This window comes from Symphodus melops, assembly GCF_947650265.1.
Source record: "Symphodus melops genome assembly, chromosome: 6".
Lineage (NCBI taxonomy): Eukaryota > Metazoa > Chordata > Actinopteri > Labriformes > Labridae > Symphodus > Symphodus melops.
In genome coordinates this window covers 1,572,510-1,589,387 of record NC_136696.1, presented here as the reverse complement: position 1 = coordinate 1,589,387, position 16,878 = coordinate 1,572,510, and the positions used below count along the sequence as shown (strand labels likewise).

General features: G+C 46.3%; 1 protein-coding gene across 1 annotated transcript in view; it reads right to left on the bottom strand.

Moving 5' to 3' along the window:
• Positions 1-7,469: 7,469 nt before the first annotated feature.
• The window catches only part of LOC306825047 (neural-cadherin-like), a 20,179-nt gene continuing 10,770 nt past the window's right edge, over positions 7,470-16,878 (bottom strand). The window contains exons 9-10 of the mRNA XM_079345533.1: positions 8,974-9,128; positions 7,470-8,455 (exon numbers count right to left, since the gene is read on the bottom strand). Coding sequence (XP_079201659.1) covers positions 7,889-8,455; positions 8,974-9,128 — 722 coding nt within the window. The 3' untranslated portion in view covers positions 7,470-7,888. The remainder of the gene's footprint in view (positions 8,456-8,973; positions 9,129-16,878) is intronic.

The window sequence follows — 16,878 nt, the reverse complement described above, 5'->3', positions numbered from 1 at the left end:
ATTCGTCGTCTTTGAGTTTTGATTCAATCCGTCACACCGATTACATCGTGTAACTTCTATCTCTAGCTGTGTGAACATTCCCAGCTCCGAGATCCGACTTTGCAGGAGTAGCCCCGCCCCCCTCGCTCTGATTGCTCTCCAACATTGGCCATAGAGCCTTTAATGTGACTGTGTCTGATGTATGCACGCGTGCAGGTGTCACAAAGGGTTCATCTTCAGACTAATATAAAAGCAGCTGATAAACTTGGTGTGTGTGTGTGTGTGTGTGTGTGTGTGTGTGTGTGACTTAAACAGAGCTGTTTTATTTTTCAGCTCCAGCTGTAATATTTCCACCTGGCTTTGTTCGAACTGTTTGCTTACTCAGCATTGTTTGTCTGCAGTAATTCATCACGCAGGCTTTGAGCTATTGATGGGAGCAGCATCGGTTAGCAGGCTGCTGTCAATGATTCACTCAGTAAGCCCATCTGTCAGCCGCCCTCTGCTTCCTCGCCGCTCCGATCGGCCCTCCTCTTCCTCGGTGATGGATGCAGAAAGTCTGTGACAGGCACAGAAAGGCCTCTCAGGTCCGGCTGCTGCTACACCAAACGCTCACAGAGACACAATCAGTAACTGTCTCAGAGTCACCTGTGGCCACAAAGGGAAGCAGGGAGAGTGTGAAGGTGATTACTGAGGTGATGGGTAACTATTTGAGTATTCACAGCTGATCTGTGGACAGAGATCAATACATCAGCCGCTCACAGAATCCATCACGGCGGGGCCTTTTAAAGCCCTCCATACAGTCCCTGATAAAGTGGCTCTGTGCGGCCCCGCCTCACGGGGAGGGGGGGACAGAAACCTGCGGGCTCAGGACGTCAGCGCACAGTCCAAAACAAGCTGTGGCAAACAGCGCCATCTGCAGGACGACCACAGGAAGTGCATGTGTACAATAAATCAGCGTTTCACTCACACACATGCACAAACAGACGTCAGAGTGAGGGGGCTGCACAGTGCGATGCCTTGCTCAAGTGCACCCTGGCAGTACTCAGGAAGTGACCTGGCACCTCTCCAGCAACAAGACCAAGTCTCCCCGCTGTGAACCGGCTCTGGCTCCTGACCCGACAGGCCGAGCGAGCGCCGCCGCTGAACTCGTGGCAGGCACCTCTTATTTGATTTGAAGAGTGTGCCCACAGCTGGTGGGAGTTCGGTGCCTTGCTCAAAGGCACCTCGGAAGTGCTCACAACCAGACAAACTTCCAGACGTGATCAGCACCGGGACTTGAATCTGACATCCTTTATTTCCCAACAGAAGTCCCTGCAGACATTTTCACTATCTTCTCCATTTTGTTTTTCAAATTTATTCTCGACATTTCCACTTTTATTTTAAGAGCATGATGAAACTTTTCCTCCTCTCTCATGTCTGAGCCTGATCCTCTCCCGTAGAGTCCAGAGTCACGGCTGATCTCTGTTCACTGCTAATTCAACACGCTTCATGTTTCTGGATCCAAACAGAGGCTCTCCACTCGTCCAGCCTCAGGACCAATCACCATCTCCTCTGTGAGAAAAAAAAAAAAACCACATGTGTGTAATTTTAAATTCAGATTATTTTTTTTGACAGATCAGATTTATTGACTAACAAACGGTGCAGTTTGCACCTTCAAACGAAGTCACCCTGAAGGGCTACATGCTAATAAAGGTTTGTATGATAGTGTGCAGGAGTTTACCTTTAAGTCGACTCTGTTATTATCAGACATAAACACAACATGTTTCAAAAGCACTGTAGCTTCAGTGTTTAGCCAGCTCTGCATGTGGTGGACACTGTAGCTTCAGTGTTTAGCCAGCTCTGCATGTGGTGGACACTGTAGCTTCAGTGTTTAGCCAGCTCTGCATGTGGTGGACACTGTAGCTTCAGTGTTTAGCCAGCTCTGCATGTGGTGGACACTGTAGCTTCAGTGTTTAGCCAGCTCTGCATGTGGTGGACACTGTAGCTTCAGTGTTTAGCCAGCTCTGCATGTGGTGGACATTGTAGCTTCAGTGTTTAGCCAGCTCTGCATGTGGTGTACACTGTAGCTTCAGTGTTTAGCCAGCTCTGCATGGGTCTGTAAAGCTTTCTGCGTTCTAACCTCTCTCCATGTTTCATCTCCAACATTGATCCTAGTTTGAGCAGCTTTCTGCTGCTGGAGCTTATTAGAAACATGCAGAGGCTTTTTAGCTCGGGTACAATCACTTCTATCTGAAGCAGCTCCACTGCCCGCTTCCATCGCTGCAACACCTGTTCACCTGATAACTGCTCTCATATCTGGCAAACCCAGGGGCGTCCAAAACGGCCTTCAAAGCCCCGCCTACCTTCTCTGGTCCAATCAAATCCAGAGCATTCAGGAGCAGAATCTAAAGTTAGAAGGAGGACATACTGGCTGCTGCATTGTTGTCAGAGAAGCTTCAACACAGCAGGTTTCCTTCATGATCACACAGGAAGAGAGCAGCTCTCTGATTGGTCCTTTAAGATTTAAACCTTGCATACAGAGTGTGGTTTGTGCCACAGTGTGCTGGGTGATGATTTATTGGTGCTAAACATGGTGTGAACGCGCTCCTCATGGCACATTAAAGAAGCTCGTCAGCAGAGAAAAGAAACTGGTTTTTTTTATCTACTCGGGAACAAAAGGCTGTAAGTGAGGTGCAGCAGAGTCTCCAGCTGTGCAGAGATCACTGCAGCTTTCAGTCACTCTCCGAGAGGCCGGGCCCTCAGCGCTGACCCGCTCACATCAGACTCGACTGCTCGTGTCCTGTCTGCACGCTGGCTTGTCGTGTAGGCTGCGTCGCTCTGTCACAAGACATGTCCCACATTTGCAGCCGCCATCGCCGGCCAGCAGGACGAGAGCGTCTGTCAGGAGAGCTGACACGCATGCCACTTTACAGGGCGACTGACAGAGGGCTGCGCCACACTGTCACTTCTCCCAGATCTATTGCCTGAGGATAAACAACACACACACACACACACACACACACACACACACACACTTGTTAATAACACACGAGTAAACAGAGCTGGATCTGTGAGAGTGACTGACTGACAGTCTGACCGGCCGGGCTGAGGATGCTGCAGCTCTGTGTCACCCCTCATTCTAACAATCTCCAGCTGTCACATCAAACACTCTGCTCCGTGTGGCTCCGCCTCCAGACTCCCCCCCCCCATCCAGATCTCAGAGCACACACACACACACACACACACACACACACACAGTGTGTCATCAGGGTAAATATGGCCTCATGCTGGCTTCAGTCTGTTAAATGTGTTTTTGCTCCTTTCAGAAGTTTGTGATTTTGAGGAGTGGTTCTTAGTGATTCGTTTGATTCTCATTTTCATTTTCAGTTGATAATAAAAAAGTTTTTTTACAGCTCAGTTTTGCTTTTTCTCTGAGATAAACGCGAGCTTTGATTGGACGGTCATAATGGACTGCCGGAAGTTTTTGGTAGTTCGAGGACGCAGAGCTTCTGATCTGATCACATGACACGTGCACAAACAAAATCATTTATTTATCAGGCTCCTGAACTCGCTTTTACCTGGTTTAACTGTTGGCTCTGATTTCATTGGTTGATAATTCTGCCTCTTTAAACTCTGATTGGTTGAAATCATTGTGATTCTGCGTCTTTGTGGACATGTTCATCCCGCTGTGCAGAATAAACTCACCTGAACCTGAAAGCAGAGACGGACTGGATCCCGTCACATGACCTCTGCTTCTTCCTTCTCTTTAAACGTCGATACAGATTATTGTTCTGTTTGAAAAGATTTAAATGTTTCCTGTTGGGTTTATTCTGAAGAGGGCGGGTTACTTGTTACCATGGTTACACTCAGAATCCAAATGTTTCTGCTTCCTGAGGAGGAAATAAATGTTTGACGTGATTTCCAAACCGTCGAATCGACATTCTGAAGTTAATTTATCAAAATAAACACTTTTACAGGTTTGGTCATTTTAGATACTAGCATGATTCTGAGTGGCATTCCCTCAGTGCTCCGTCTGTAACCCCTCCCTCTAAAGCCACATCCCCTCCCTCTCTATGCGCCCTCTAAAGCCACATCCCCTCCCTCTCTATGCGCCCTCTAAAGCCACGCCCCCTCCCTCTCTATGGTCCCTCTAAAGCCACGCCCCCTCCCTCTCTATGCGCCCTCTAAAGCCACGCCCCCTCCCTCTCTATGCTCCCTCTAAAGCCACGCCCCCTCTGTGCTCCCTCTAAAGCCACGCCCCGCTAAAGCTCTATGCTCCCTCTAAAGCCACGCCCCCTCTGTGCTCCCTCTAAAGCCACGCCCCCTCTGTGCTCCCTCTAAAGCCACGCCCCCTCTGTGCTCCCTTCTAAACCCACGCCCCCTCCCCTCTGTGACCTCAGCTCATCTCTTCATCGTGTAGAAACGACGTCTCATTCAGCGGTCAGTAAACTCTCAGAATAAACTTCGTCATTGGTGACGAGCTTTGAGTGTGAGCTAGAGAACGAGTAGGGAGACAGGGAGGCTGTGATTGGTTCATCAGAGAGCAGGGAGGCTGTGATTGGTTCATCAGAGAGCAGGGAGACAGGGAGGCTGTGATTGGTTCATCAGAGAGCAGGGAGACAGGGAGGCTGTGATTGGTTCATCAGATTGGTACCTCGTGGCAGACATTGGTTGAAGTTTTTACAGACAAACTGAAACAGATGATGGATTTACTTTGTTCCTTTTTCAGAGAACCTGAGTTATTAATGTTTGTCAGGACCTAAAGACAGTTTAGACCAGAACCTTAAAAAGAGGATCTGGAGGAAATGAGTCACCCTGACTGAATAAGTCTGATACAGCTGGTTTATTTCCTGTGATTTTTTTGTTTACTAAGAAAATATGAAGATTAAGATTTTCAATCACATGATCAAAAGGAGGGAAAAGGAGGAACTCGGAGTCACACCGTTTTCCGTGACCTTATTCAGCGTAGTCTGTTTGTTCCTTCCATGTTTCGTTAACAAACATGCAGAGGTGGAAAGACGGCTCAAATATTCTACTCAAGATCAAGAACTCTTACTTTGATTCAGTTTGATGGAAGTGACCATTTTAAAAATCTACTCAAGTAAAAGTAAAAAGTGTTAAAAATGTATTTTAAGTCAAACGTACTTAGTTCCTCTTGTGTCCCTTCAGTTTAAAACACAAATCTTAAAGTACATTAACAAAATCAAGTCAACATTTAAACTCTGAAACGGTGCAGAATATTTTGTTTATTTCACTCAGAAACGGATAAATGTAGCGATTAAAAAACCCTCCTGAGGTCCAAGTAAAATCACAGATTATAAAAATGAAGTTTAACAACGTGAGTGAAAGTTTCTCATTGTGCATCAGCGTGTCACTGTTTAAACTACGGAGAGTCAGAGAGGACAAAAACAATGTTTAATGCAACATCGTGTTGGTTAAAATAAAATCTCCAACCTGTGTTCTTCTTCCCTCTTATGAAATGTGTGTGTGTGTGTGTGTGTGTGTGTGTGATGGAGACCGTGACTTCGACCTGTAAAGCTTCTTTTCTCTCGTTGTTTTGATCTCTGACTCTGATTCAAATATACTCAGCTCCAGTGTCTTATATTAATATTAATGTTGCAGTAAAACATGAGCACAGTTTAATCTCACTGTGATGCATGGTCTGTGCTCAGAGGACCTGAGTGATGGTCCTGGGCTGTGAGGGGTTAAAAGTTCTGCTCCAAGGGGGCCAAACCATGCAGTGACTTAAAAACAAGTAATAGGATTAAAATGGATTCTGAGATCTGCAGGGGGCCGTGGAGCGAGGCCAGCACAGGGGCGATGTGCTCTGTGCGTCTGACTGACTTAAAGTCGTGTCCACTCAAAAACATGGAGAGGATTTTCTGCATCTTAGAAACTTGCAAAAAGGTTTTAATTGTGTGACCTTTGACCTTTGACCACACAGTTCATCTGTTCACATGTATATATATATATATATATATATATATATATATATATATATATATTTATATATATATATATATATTTACCTATATAGTTGTCTATGCAGTCTGACACTCAGGTTCGACTCCTCTGCTCTGCATGAGATTCTCTTTATTTTCAAAGTGTCATTCGCTCCTTTGGATGTTTGACGTTTCGTCCCGCCTACAACGCCTCAGAAACTGCACATGATGTAACAGCGGCCTCTAGTGGCTAAACTGTAAAATGCACCCATATAAATAATTCACTGAATAATGTCCTGTCCTTTCTTACCACATCATGAATTTATTCATGGAACCTTTTGTTCTAAGAAACCACCCTGAGAGTCGGGTCTTTAACCCACAGCTGACGGGTCTAAAACTACTTCCTGTCAACATCAATGAAGCCGCAGAGCTGCACGTGCAGATGAGCCTGAGCCGAATGAACAATTTAATGTTGTTTTTAGTTCAAATCCAGGCTCAGTTATGTATCTGTGTACAGTGTGAAGAGGGAGAAGAAGCGCACTAATTGCAATATGCATTTTAAATTTACACTCATCATGCATGCAGCAACTTTTTAATAAGTGTAACCATCAGAGAGATGCAGTTTAATTCATGATGCCAGAAACAAGCGTGAACTCGTTCAAGGATCCTCAGAAGAAGAAGAAGAAGAAGAAGAAGAAGAAGAAGAAGAAGAAGAAGAAGAAGAAGAAGAAGAAGAAGAAGAAGAAGAAGAAGAAGAAGAAGAAGAAGAAGAAGAAGAAGAAGAAGAAGAAGAAGAAGAAGAAGAAGAAGAAGAAGAAGAAGAAGAAGAAGAAGAAGAAGAAGAAGAAGAAGAAGAAGAAGAAGAAGAAGAAGTCCCAGCTGAGGAGTAATGAGCTGCTGTTTGCACCAAGGTGCAGCGCCACGGTCTCACCTCTAGGTGGCAGTGTGCATTCACGCAACCACAAAGAATCAAAGAGGTTATGATTTAGCAAGGCTGAAGATCATTAGTGCTAATAATTAATGAACATGATGCGCTGTAGCATGACCGCATCACAACAACAGATCGATGCAGATCTCTCCTCTCGTGTGCAGCAGATATTTCAACCATCAGCAGCTCCTCCGGTGTCTCAGCTGTTTAACTCCACTAATGCCGACTAATTAAGTGCGCGTGTATAGGTGTGTGTGTGTGTGTGTGTGTGTGTGTGTGAGCCGACCTGCTGGGACCGACACGCTGTGAGTTCAGTATGCAGACTCCCTGGAGCTCAGGTCAGGAGGCTTCAGGCTGTGGACATGAATGATTAATCCTGGAATTGACTTTTCTCTGCTCTGCAGACTGCGGCTGAGTAAGACGAGGGCAGCCGCAGTCCAGGTTACTCTTCAGTCACAAAAAGGACAAAGCAGCAGGAAGACATGATTCATGTGAAGGTAAAAATAAAGACGTGCGTTTGTAATCTGCGTCTGCTGAACATTTGGACTCAGCCGGACCGACGTCACATGATGAAAGTGGAGCTCAGAGATCTGACGGTCGCACGTGTGAGCTGATGTCTGCACAAGATGAAGCTCCGAGTATTATCAAAGATAATCATTTATTGAAAAAGAAAGAGAATACAAATGAAAGAAAATGAGTTTTGTCACATAAACGGTTTCATGAGTCATTAACGGCGAGAGAGAGAGTTCTGGCAGGAAACTCGTTTGGACGTTAGATGAGCTCGGTGGCGATGAAGAGTTCGGACACTTCCAAACGTGCTCTCTGTGGAGTAAATACTGTACAGTGCAATGCCAAGTAAACAATACATCACATCTGGTCATTCATTGGTAAACGTGTTTTCTATCAAAGAGCTGGAAAGTTCAAAGTTTCATCAATACAGTACATGTATAGCAGACTTCACACAGACCCTGGGCCTCCTCCTCGACTGTTTCACATTTAATTATCTCCCTTTGGAGTTCACAGCGAGCGCTCCTGATTAGCGTTGCTGTTTCTCGGAGCCTCAGCCGCTCTTCTCACAGTTCAGCTGCCCTCTGCTCTCCTTCACTTTGTCCCTCTGGGCCTCTGCAGTCTTGGTCTCCCCTCTCAGATCGCTCACCACGGCTCGGAGGCTTTTGAACCTGTCCAGTCGGCTGCTCGGGGCCGCCTGCGCTTTCACCTCTGAACCCTGAGCCGCGCTGAGCGAGCTGAGGGAGCGCACCGCCGCCAAGCCGCGCTCCTTCCCGTTGGAGCGGCGCGGCGTGGTCATGGTGCCCAGCTCCCCGGGGTGCTCCATGTCCCGGATGACCTCGCACAGGTAGCGGGCTAAGTCCTGGCTGGAGAAGGACAGGGTTTTCTGGGAGCGGCGGAAAGTCAGAGGGGACGGCAGCGACTCGGTCTCGGAGGGGGGGTTGGCCAGACGCAGGGCGATGGCCGCGCTGCCGTTGCCATTAGTCATCCCTTTCTTGTTGTTGTCCTGGGGGAGCTTGGTCTGCGGGTACGAGATGATGCTCTGTGGGTAGCTGTAGCGCAGAGACTGAGCCGGGCTGGGCTGGAGGGAGCGCTGCAGCTCCACCATGTTGAAGGCGTTCTGAGAGAAACGCACACAGACAGAGAAGAGAAGAAAATCTGTGTTTAAGACTTTAAGAGAAAAACAACCCGGACACCAATCTGTGCTCGGAGCAGTGTGTGTGTGTGTGTGTGTGTGTGTGTGCTCGGCTAATGAATCCGTGCCTCTGTGTGAGCTAAAGATCCACTATGAAGGGCGAGACGTTGGCTACAACAGCCTCATTGATTAGCCACGTAATTAATTATCTGATTGCAGACGAGAGAAAACTGCTATTAGCAGCAGCACTATTAAAACAGAGGCATTAGCAGCGTGCCCTGTCTACTTGCTTAATTTCAGTTAATTGGCTCGCACGCCTGCATCTCCAGACAGCTGGCGTTTGGTTTTCATTAGGAGACACCTACACACACCTTCGCTGGTTATCTCCGGTTTGATCAGATTTGTTATTTTGTGCATTTTAAAGGTCTTGAAACAGCCTGAGATGACATTTAGAGTACATCAGGAGTGTTTACGTCCCCACAGCAGCGTGAGTAAATGTTTACCTGGTCCTGCTCGCCTCCTCCCTCCTCGTCATAGTTGAGCACGTTTTCCCGGATGTCCTCCCACTCGCCGTGGTGCGCGGACACATGGTACACGCCCTCCTTCAGACCCTTGTGCCTCCTCCAGCAGGAGTAGAGGAAGAGGCCCAGCATCAACACTGAGGGGGGGGGGGGGGCAGAGACACATCTCAGGGTGTGAATGAGATTAACAACATGTGGATACCTGCAGCGTCCGTCAAACGTGGAACAATAAAGAAAAAGCAGACAAACATGAGTGGACATTGAAGGGACAGATCTGATGATGTCAGAGCCACAGCACGCAACATGCTAGCTAGCTAGGCTAACACGTGCCTGAAGAGCGCCTTTAAGAAAAAGCTAAAGACCCAGCTCTTTATGAACACATCGACAGTAGCGTGGTGATATTAATGATGGTGATAAGAAGAAGAACAGCTGTCCTTGATGTGGTCACTTCCTGTCAGCACCTGTGTGTGTGTGTTTCACTTCCTGTCGTTGTTTCTTCCTCTCGTGCCGCTCTTTCTCTCTGAGCGAGAACATCCAACTGGGACGAGACAGCCGGCTAATCGTTCAACACCTACTTCACTTCACAACACTCTTACACTGTGATATCAAAACCCACATGATACCAGTGTCCTTGTACACGACTGAGCCAACTCACTGAAGGCGGAGAAAGACGCACGTTAAGTAGTGCTACGACAAAGTGGCTAGCTAGCGTTAAACTAATGCCCTGAAATTATTCTAAATGTAGCGTACACTTAAATCCTGCTGGTTTTTCCTGTGAGTTTCCTCCCCTGTGTTACAAACGGCCCGGTCTGTGAATCCCCTCCCACCACTTACTCAACAAAGGGCTCGAGCTGATTGACGGCTTCCTGTGGCGTACGGACTTACGACGACAAGTCCGTCATCCAACCCCGTCATCCAACCCCGTCTCCAGAAACACAAAGTGTCCCTTTATATAAGGGGACCTAAAAGGAGACGCGCGGACTCCACCTGTCCCGCTCTCCCTCTGTCGTCTGCTTCCCGTCCTAACAAAGAGACCCGGGTCCTCAGAAACCCATTAAGTGAGCGTGTAGTCCTCCCGGCTGAAAGTCGAAGCCTCGGCGTCTCGGCCGAACGTGGGGAGGAATTCTGCAAGAGTGGAGCAGGAAAAGGTCCTAAAGCACACACATCAATCACAGCTATTGTGTGCTGAATTATACAACATGCTGCACTGACCTTTAAAGTCCATTAATCTCAACCAATATTTTTCTCCCATCTGCCATCCCTCTCTCTCTTCCTCTTCTGTTTTTTTTTTATCTCTGTAATTCTCTTTTTGGTGGTGGCGCTCCCCGCCTCTCCGCCTCTCATTAACTCTCTCTATGATGCTATTTTTCGGCTCCTCTCTGGCCTCTGTCTGGCCTCGGCTTTTATCTCTCGCACTAGATGGGATCCATTTCAACTAGAATAGTTTATATGGTGCGTGCTAAGTATCAGTTTAATTGGAAATCTTGGGAGAAATGCAAGGTAATCACATTAGTCTGGATTTTTAAAGTAATTGCTTCGGAGGAGAATAATGTGGTGAGGACTCTTCGGGGTCACACTAACAGGAAGGTATTCATAAACTAAGATGGAAAAACAACTTCCCCGAGAGAACACCTGCCTCCTAAAAAAAGATGTTATCTCAATTAAAAATCATGGTCTCGATGTTTTCACTGCCTGCTTTTTATATTTCTGTGCAGCCCTCACATCAGGTAGAGACGGTAAGCTTCCCCCGCTCTCCTCGCTGAGGGGCTGGATTGGGAGCGTATCGATCGGACCTCCTCACCCGCGCAGAAAACACCAGAATCTCTATGAGGCTGGTTAGCCCCCCCCCCCCCCCCCCCCTCAACTCCAGAACTACACTTCAAAAACTCAGTGTTCTTCTATCTCGTCAATAATATCTTATTACACCTACTGTATCATGAGCCACATTAACATGAGACGTCCAGACTCAAATCTCATTTACATTCAAATAAGTCAGAAGTTAAAATCTATCTGCCAATGCAGGGTGCAAATGTTAACGTGTTTAATATTTCAAAATAACACAGTACATCCTCGTTTCAAGACATTTAAAGGACCAATCAGAGAGCTGCTCTCCTCCTCTGTGATCAATCAGCCAATCAGAGAGCTGCTCTCTTCCTCTGTGATCTATCAGCCAATCAGAGAGCTGCTCTCTTCCTCTGTGATCTATCAGCCAATCAGAGAGTGGCTCTCCTCCTCTGTGATCTATCAGCCAATCAGAGAGTGGCTCTCCTCCTCTGTGATCAATCAGCCAATCAGAGAGCTAAACACTGAAGCTTCCTCAACATGGCAACAACAGTTGTCAGAGTTACATTTAGATTCTTTTAGGAATTTGCTGTTGAAGCAACTGATATAAAATATCCTGAAACAAGATTTGAATCTGGATTTGTAAAATGTGGCTTTTATTAAGACGAGGGTGTCAAACTAATATATTTACTAATCACATGTCTAATTCCATGTTTAAAATCCAATCTTTACCTGCTGTGCGCTTTTATTTTGAATGATGGTTAGGAGATGAAGTTAAACAGGAAGTGGTTGATGATCCCAAACTGACAAGGTGAATGTGTGATGTCATCAGGTGGATCTGACTTTGGACTGGTCAGCTGATCTGTCTGAGAGTTTGTTAAAATGAAATGAGATCTACGGAGACACTGAAGGGACAAAATAAATACAGAGAGACACTGAGGACCACTATCTACAGAGACACTGAAGGGACAAAATAAATACAGAGACACTGAGGACCACTATCTACAGAGAGACTGAAGGGACAAAATAAATACAGAGACACTGAGGACCACTATCTACAGAGAGACTGAAGGGACAAAATAAATACAGAGACACACTGAGGACCACTATCTACAGAGAGACTGAAGGGACAAAATAAATACAGAGACACTGAGGACCACTATCTACAGAGAGACTGAAGGGACAAAATAAATACAGAGACACTGAGGACCACTATCTACAGAGACACTGAAGGGACAAAATAAATACAGAGACACTGAGGACCACTATCTACAGAGAGACTGAAGGGACAAAATAAATACAGAGACACTGAGGACCACTATCTACAGAGACACTGAAGGGACAAAATAAATACAGAGACACTGAAGGGACAAACTAACTAGATTGTGATTTTGTGTCAGACATGAATTAATGGAGATGAACTCGACAGGCTGAGACATTTGAAGTTAAACACACCTGGACAGTTTTTACAGTGTATCACCTGAGCTCACCCACTAATGTCCACAGGGGACGGGTTCGATACCCAGCACACATACACAATTAGGCCCAGGTAAACACGCGCTAGTTACCCCAACGCCTGGAGCTACTACTTGGATTTATGTGTGTGTGTGTGTGTGTGTGTGTGTGTGTGTGTGTGTGTGTGTGTGTGTGTGTGTGTGTGTGTGTGTGTGTGTGTGTGTGTACGGGGAGATCAATATGAATCAGGCGGTGGAGCAGACATCGCAGTCATTCATCAATCCATAATGCTGCTGCCTCTTTGCCCTCTAACCGTTACTACCAACACAGTATTATGATGTCAGGCCCGAGTGGACCGAGCATCACGAACATGTAAACAACTCCAAACATCACACACACACATTTAACCCTTTCAGTGACGGGGAGGCGTGAGGACGCAGGAAACACAGTGAGGAGAGGAAGGAGAGTGAGGGCACTTTACATGAACACTGGTCACATGACACGCTCACGTCTGTCAGCCTTTTGATTGTGGAGTAACGAGACCGGCTCAGATCATCTGTCAATACCGCACGCCGCTCGCTCTGAGTCAGCGTACGCGTGTACAGCTTAATAATGGATGGTCCTTTTTAACTTTTAATGCCCGTGGAGACGGAGACGGAGTCCCTCTTTAATTTAGCACCGGGCCAGTGCTGAGTGTGAGTCTGGATTAATGGCAGCGGCTCCTGTGGTGATGAGGGTCGTCATTAAACCACCGCACGCCGTATGAACCAGCTGTTCAATAAACCCCGACCGCTGCATTCAGTTTGATTTCCACACTTCACGTCTCTTAAACGCCAACGCCGAACACGCTTCATTTCCATCAGCGCTGTTTTGTTCACGTCACGTGTGAACGTGTAAAAGGTGAACAAAGACGTCGGATTATAGATTCTCTTAGAGCAGGAGCTCAGTCTGTAGGGACTTGGGTTGGGAACCGGAGGGTCGCCGGTTCAAGTCCCGGCACGGACCAAGTCTGGAAATTGGTCTGGTAGCTGGAGAGGTGCCAGTCCATTTCCTGAGCACTGCCGAGGTGCCCCTGAGCAAGGCACCGAACCTCAAAAACTGCTCTGGGGCGCCCTCTGTGGGCAGCAACCTCACTCTGAGACCTCTCCATTAATGCAGAGTGAAAAAAACGAATTTCCCCTCGTGGGATTAATAAAGTATATATAAAAAAAGAAAAAAAAGAAAAGACTTGAATTCAAACGAGTCCGAGTGGCTTCAAACGACCCGCACCATCTTCGACTGTGCACGCCGCCGACACACGAATTCTCACGAACGACGCCGAGGCCGCACTCTGTCATCTCTGAATTCATCATCAAATATTGAGGACCGCTTTATGTGTTTCACTCTCAAGTGTCAGAATAAGTGATGACCCAGTGCTCGCCTCGCGCCCTGCAGGGACAGACGGCGGGGACGGCGGCGGCGGGGACGTTGCCGTGAGTCGTCCAGACGCTCTGACACAAAGGCTCATAAACAGAGACGAGCGAGTGCAACAACATGCGAGCCTCTCACACACACACTCGTCTTCCTATCTTTGTGAGGACGGGGGAGAGATAGCCGGTATCTTTAGCTTCAGTGCTTTAATCTAACACAGTTCACTTATCATTCCCCTCAGCTGCAGCAAGGAAGAAAGGAAATCGTTTATCTTTTATTACTGAGAATATTTTAGGAATATTCCTTTAAAAAAAAAAAAAAAAAAGAAGCCCTGCTGGCAGCAGATGTGGGAAGATATTGAATCCCGATCTTATTAGATTTTAACCATCCTTATGAAACCATAAACAATGATATCTTGTTTTTTTACGGGGACTGGTGTCATCACAGTTGAACCAGTTTATGAGATGAAACAAGACATCATTTCAATGAGTGTCTGACTGTCTCAATTACTAATTATTTAAAATATATTTCAGTCCTTTTGGGAGAAAAAACCTCAAACTGTGTTGGAGGTGCAGAAGGCTTCACCTAGCTTACAGAGGCTCTGATCCTTCATCCAATCAAAACTGCTGAGTCATGAAAACATTCCCCTGTACAGTGTGTGTGGATGGAGACATGAGCTAATCACACCTATGTGCTGTAAACATGTTCATGTCTGCTGTAAAAACAGGCTGTTTGAATGGGTGTGTATGTGACTTCCTGTGCTGCTGCAGCCAGCCTCTAGTGGACACTCCAGGTACTGCAGGATGTTACACTTCATTCAACACAGGAGGTTTCTCCTCTCTCTCTCTGTCTCCTGATGTTAAACTCTCCACCAGGCAAAAAGCCCAAAGATAATAAATAAATACTGATTTAAATTTGAATGTTTGGGATCTGGGTCAAAGGTCAAGGTTGGGGTCAGTTGAGTAACATTTTGAGGGCGTCTCACATGTCAAAGATTAATGTTTCGTTATTAAGAAGAAAAAAAAAAAAGGTCAAGTTCCATTAATTCAGAAAAAGTGAAATGAAAGTTTTATCTTTCAGACTCGAGCTGTCGATGTGAACACGCTGACTCGTGTCATTAATCACATGACCTCCAGACGCACTTCATTATTTCTCTACAATTCATTTAGCAGACGCTCTTGTCCAGAGTTCCTCCGACAGGAAGTGTCAACCCGAAATTAATAATTTGCATTTCATATTGCAAATTTACAAGGAGCTTGATTCACCTTAATATATGATCATGACTTTAACCTGATGAAGTCCTGATTACAATCAGAGAGATGAAACCTCATGATGCTGAGCAGCAGACTGAGCCGCTCGTTACAGAGTCACACTCCAGGTTTGAACGTGTTATTATTATAGTTCCCTTCACTTCCTGTGACGTGTGAAACACTGACATATAATCCACGGTGCTCAGAGTATCATCAACAGGAGAACATGGATGTGAGTTTGGTCTGCTTGTTTTAGACTCGTGGTCAGGATCAAGTCTTCATGTCCAGGAACATACAGAACTGTCAAACGGCCATTTTGAATTTTCTTTGTTTACTCTCACTTCGTCTTTTTTCTCAACAATCAGCTTTAACTTTAAAAACAGGAGGCTGACGTCATCGATCGATCTGAACTTTAAACATGTTTCATCTGAAATGATCCAAGTCAGTGACCTGATTCAGAGGAACACAAAGTTCAGACTGAATCAAATATAAAATCAATAAATGTAACACTGGGGCTGATTTTATATTTTAAAGCAAAATGAAATCACATCAATAACAATCATGATTTGTGTAATAGATTATTATTATTATTATTAAAATGACATTTCATCTTCATGACTTGTTGAGGACTCGAAATTCAAAGGTTAAGACTTTTGACTCTGGACTTGAGACTTGCTCGTCATGTCTCGGGACTTGACTCGGGACTTGCCCGTCATGACTCGGGACTTGACTCTGGACTTGACTCTGGACTTGAGACTTGCCCGTCATGACTCGGGACTTGACTCTGGACTTGAGACTTGCTCGTCATGTCTCGGGACTTGACTCTGGACTTGAGACTTGCTCGTCATGTCTCGGGACTTGACTCGGGACTTGAGACTTGCCCGTCATGACTCGGGACTTGACTCGGGACTTGAGACTTGCCCGTCATGACTCGGGACTTGACTCGGGACTTGAGACTTGCTCGTCATGTCTCGGGACTTGACTCTGGACTTGAGACTTGCCCGTCATGACTCGGGACTTGACTCTGGACTTGAGACTTGCCCGTCATGTCTCGGGACTTGACTCTGGACTTGAGACTTGCTCGTCATGTCTCGGGACTTGACTCGGGACTTGAGACTTGCCCGTCATGACTCGGGACTTGACTCGGGACTTGAGACTTGCCCGTCATGACTCGGGACTTGACTCGGGACTTGCCCGACATGACTCGGGACTTGACTCGGGACTTGAGACTTGCCCGTCATGACTCGGGACTTGACTCGGGACTTGCCCCTGCGTCTCGTCACAGAAGACGCAGAAACCTTCTGATCATTGAAGAAGACATTTAAGGGCTTTAAGGGTTTTTTGTCTGAGAAATAAATCCATAAATATTTCTGTGAGGTCACCCGTGTGTTCATGCCTTCTCACACACACACACACACACACACACACACACACACACACACACACACACACACACACACACACACACACACACACACACACACACACACACACACACACACACACACACACACACACACAGTGTGCTCTTATAAAAGCAGAGCCTTAAAAATTCAGCAGCTCAGCTCGGTGCAGACTCTACAAAGAGACAACATAACCCTCGTCTTGCACGTCCTGATTTGAACGCTCTGCTCCTGAGCCGTGATTGGCCGGGAGCTGGTATACACTGGTGAACTTGTGACCCCGGGACATGTCAGGGTGTAGCCTCAGATCATCTAATAAGTCAAAGTCTTCAAAGGGAAACTTCTTTAAGTAAAACATCCCAGGATTTATAAATCTGACTTCACTCTCACATATTAGACAATAACGTCTTTCTTCTCGCCCTCGCCGCTCGCGCTCCTCTGATGTCAGCGCCTTCCTGTTCTCACCGCTGACTTTCACTTACATCCAATACGTTCAAGATGTTTTAACCACACATGTATTGAATGTGAGGAATAGTGATCAGACATGTATGTCCTTCTCTCTGGACTTGTTTGGACCAGAGAAAGTG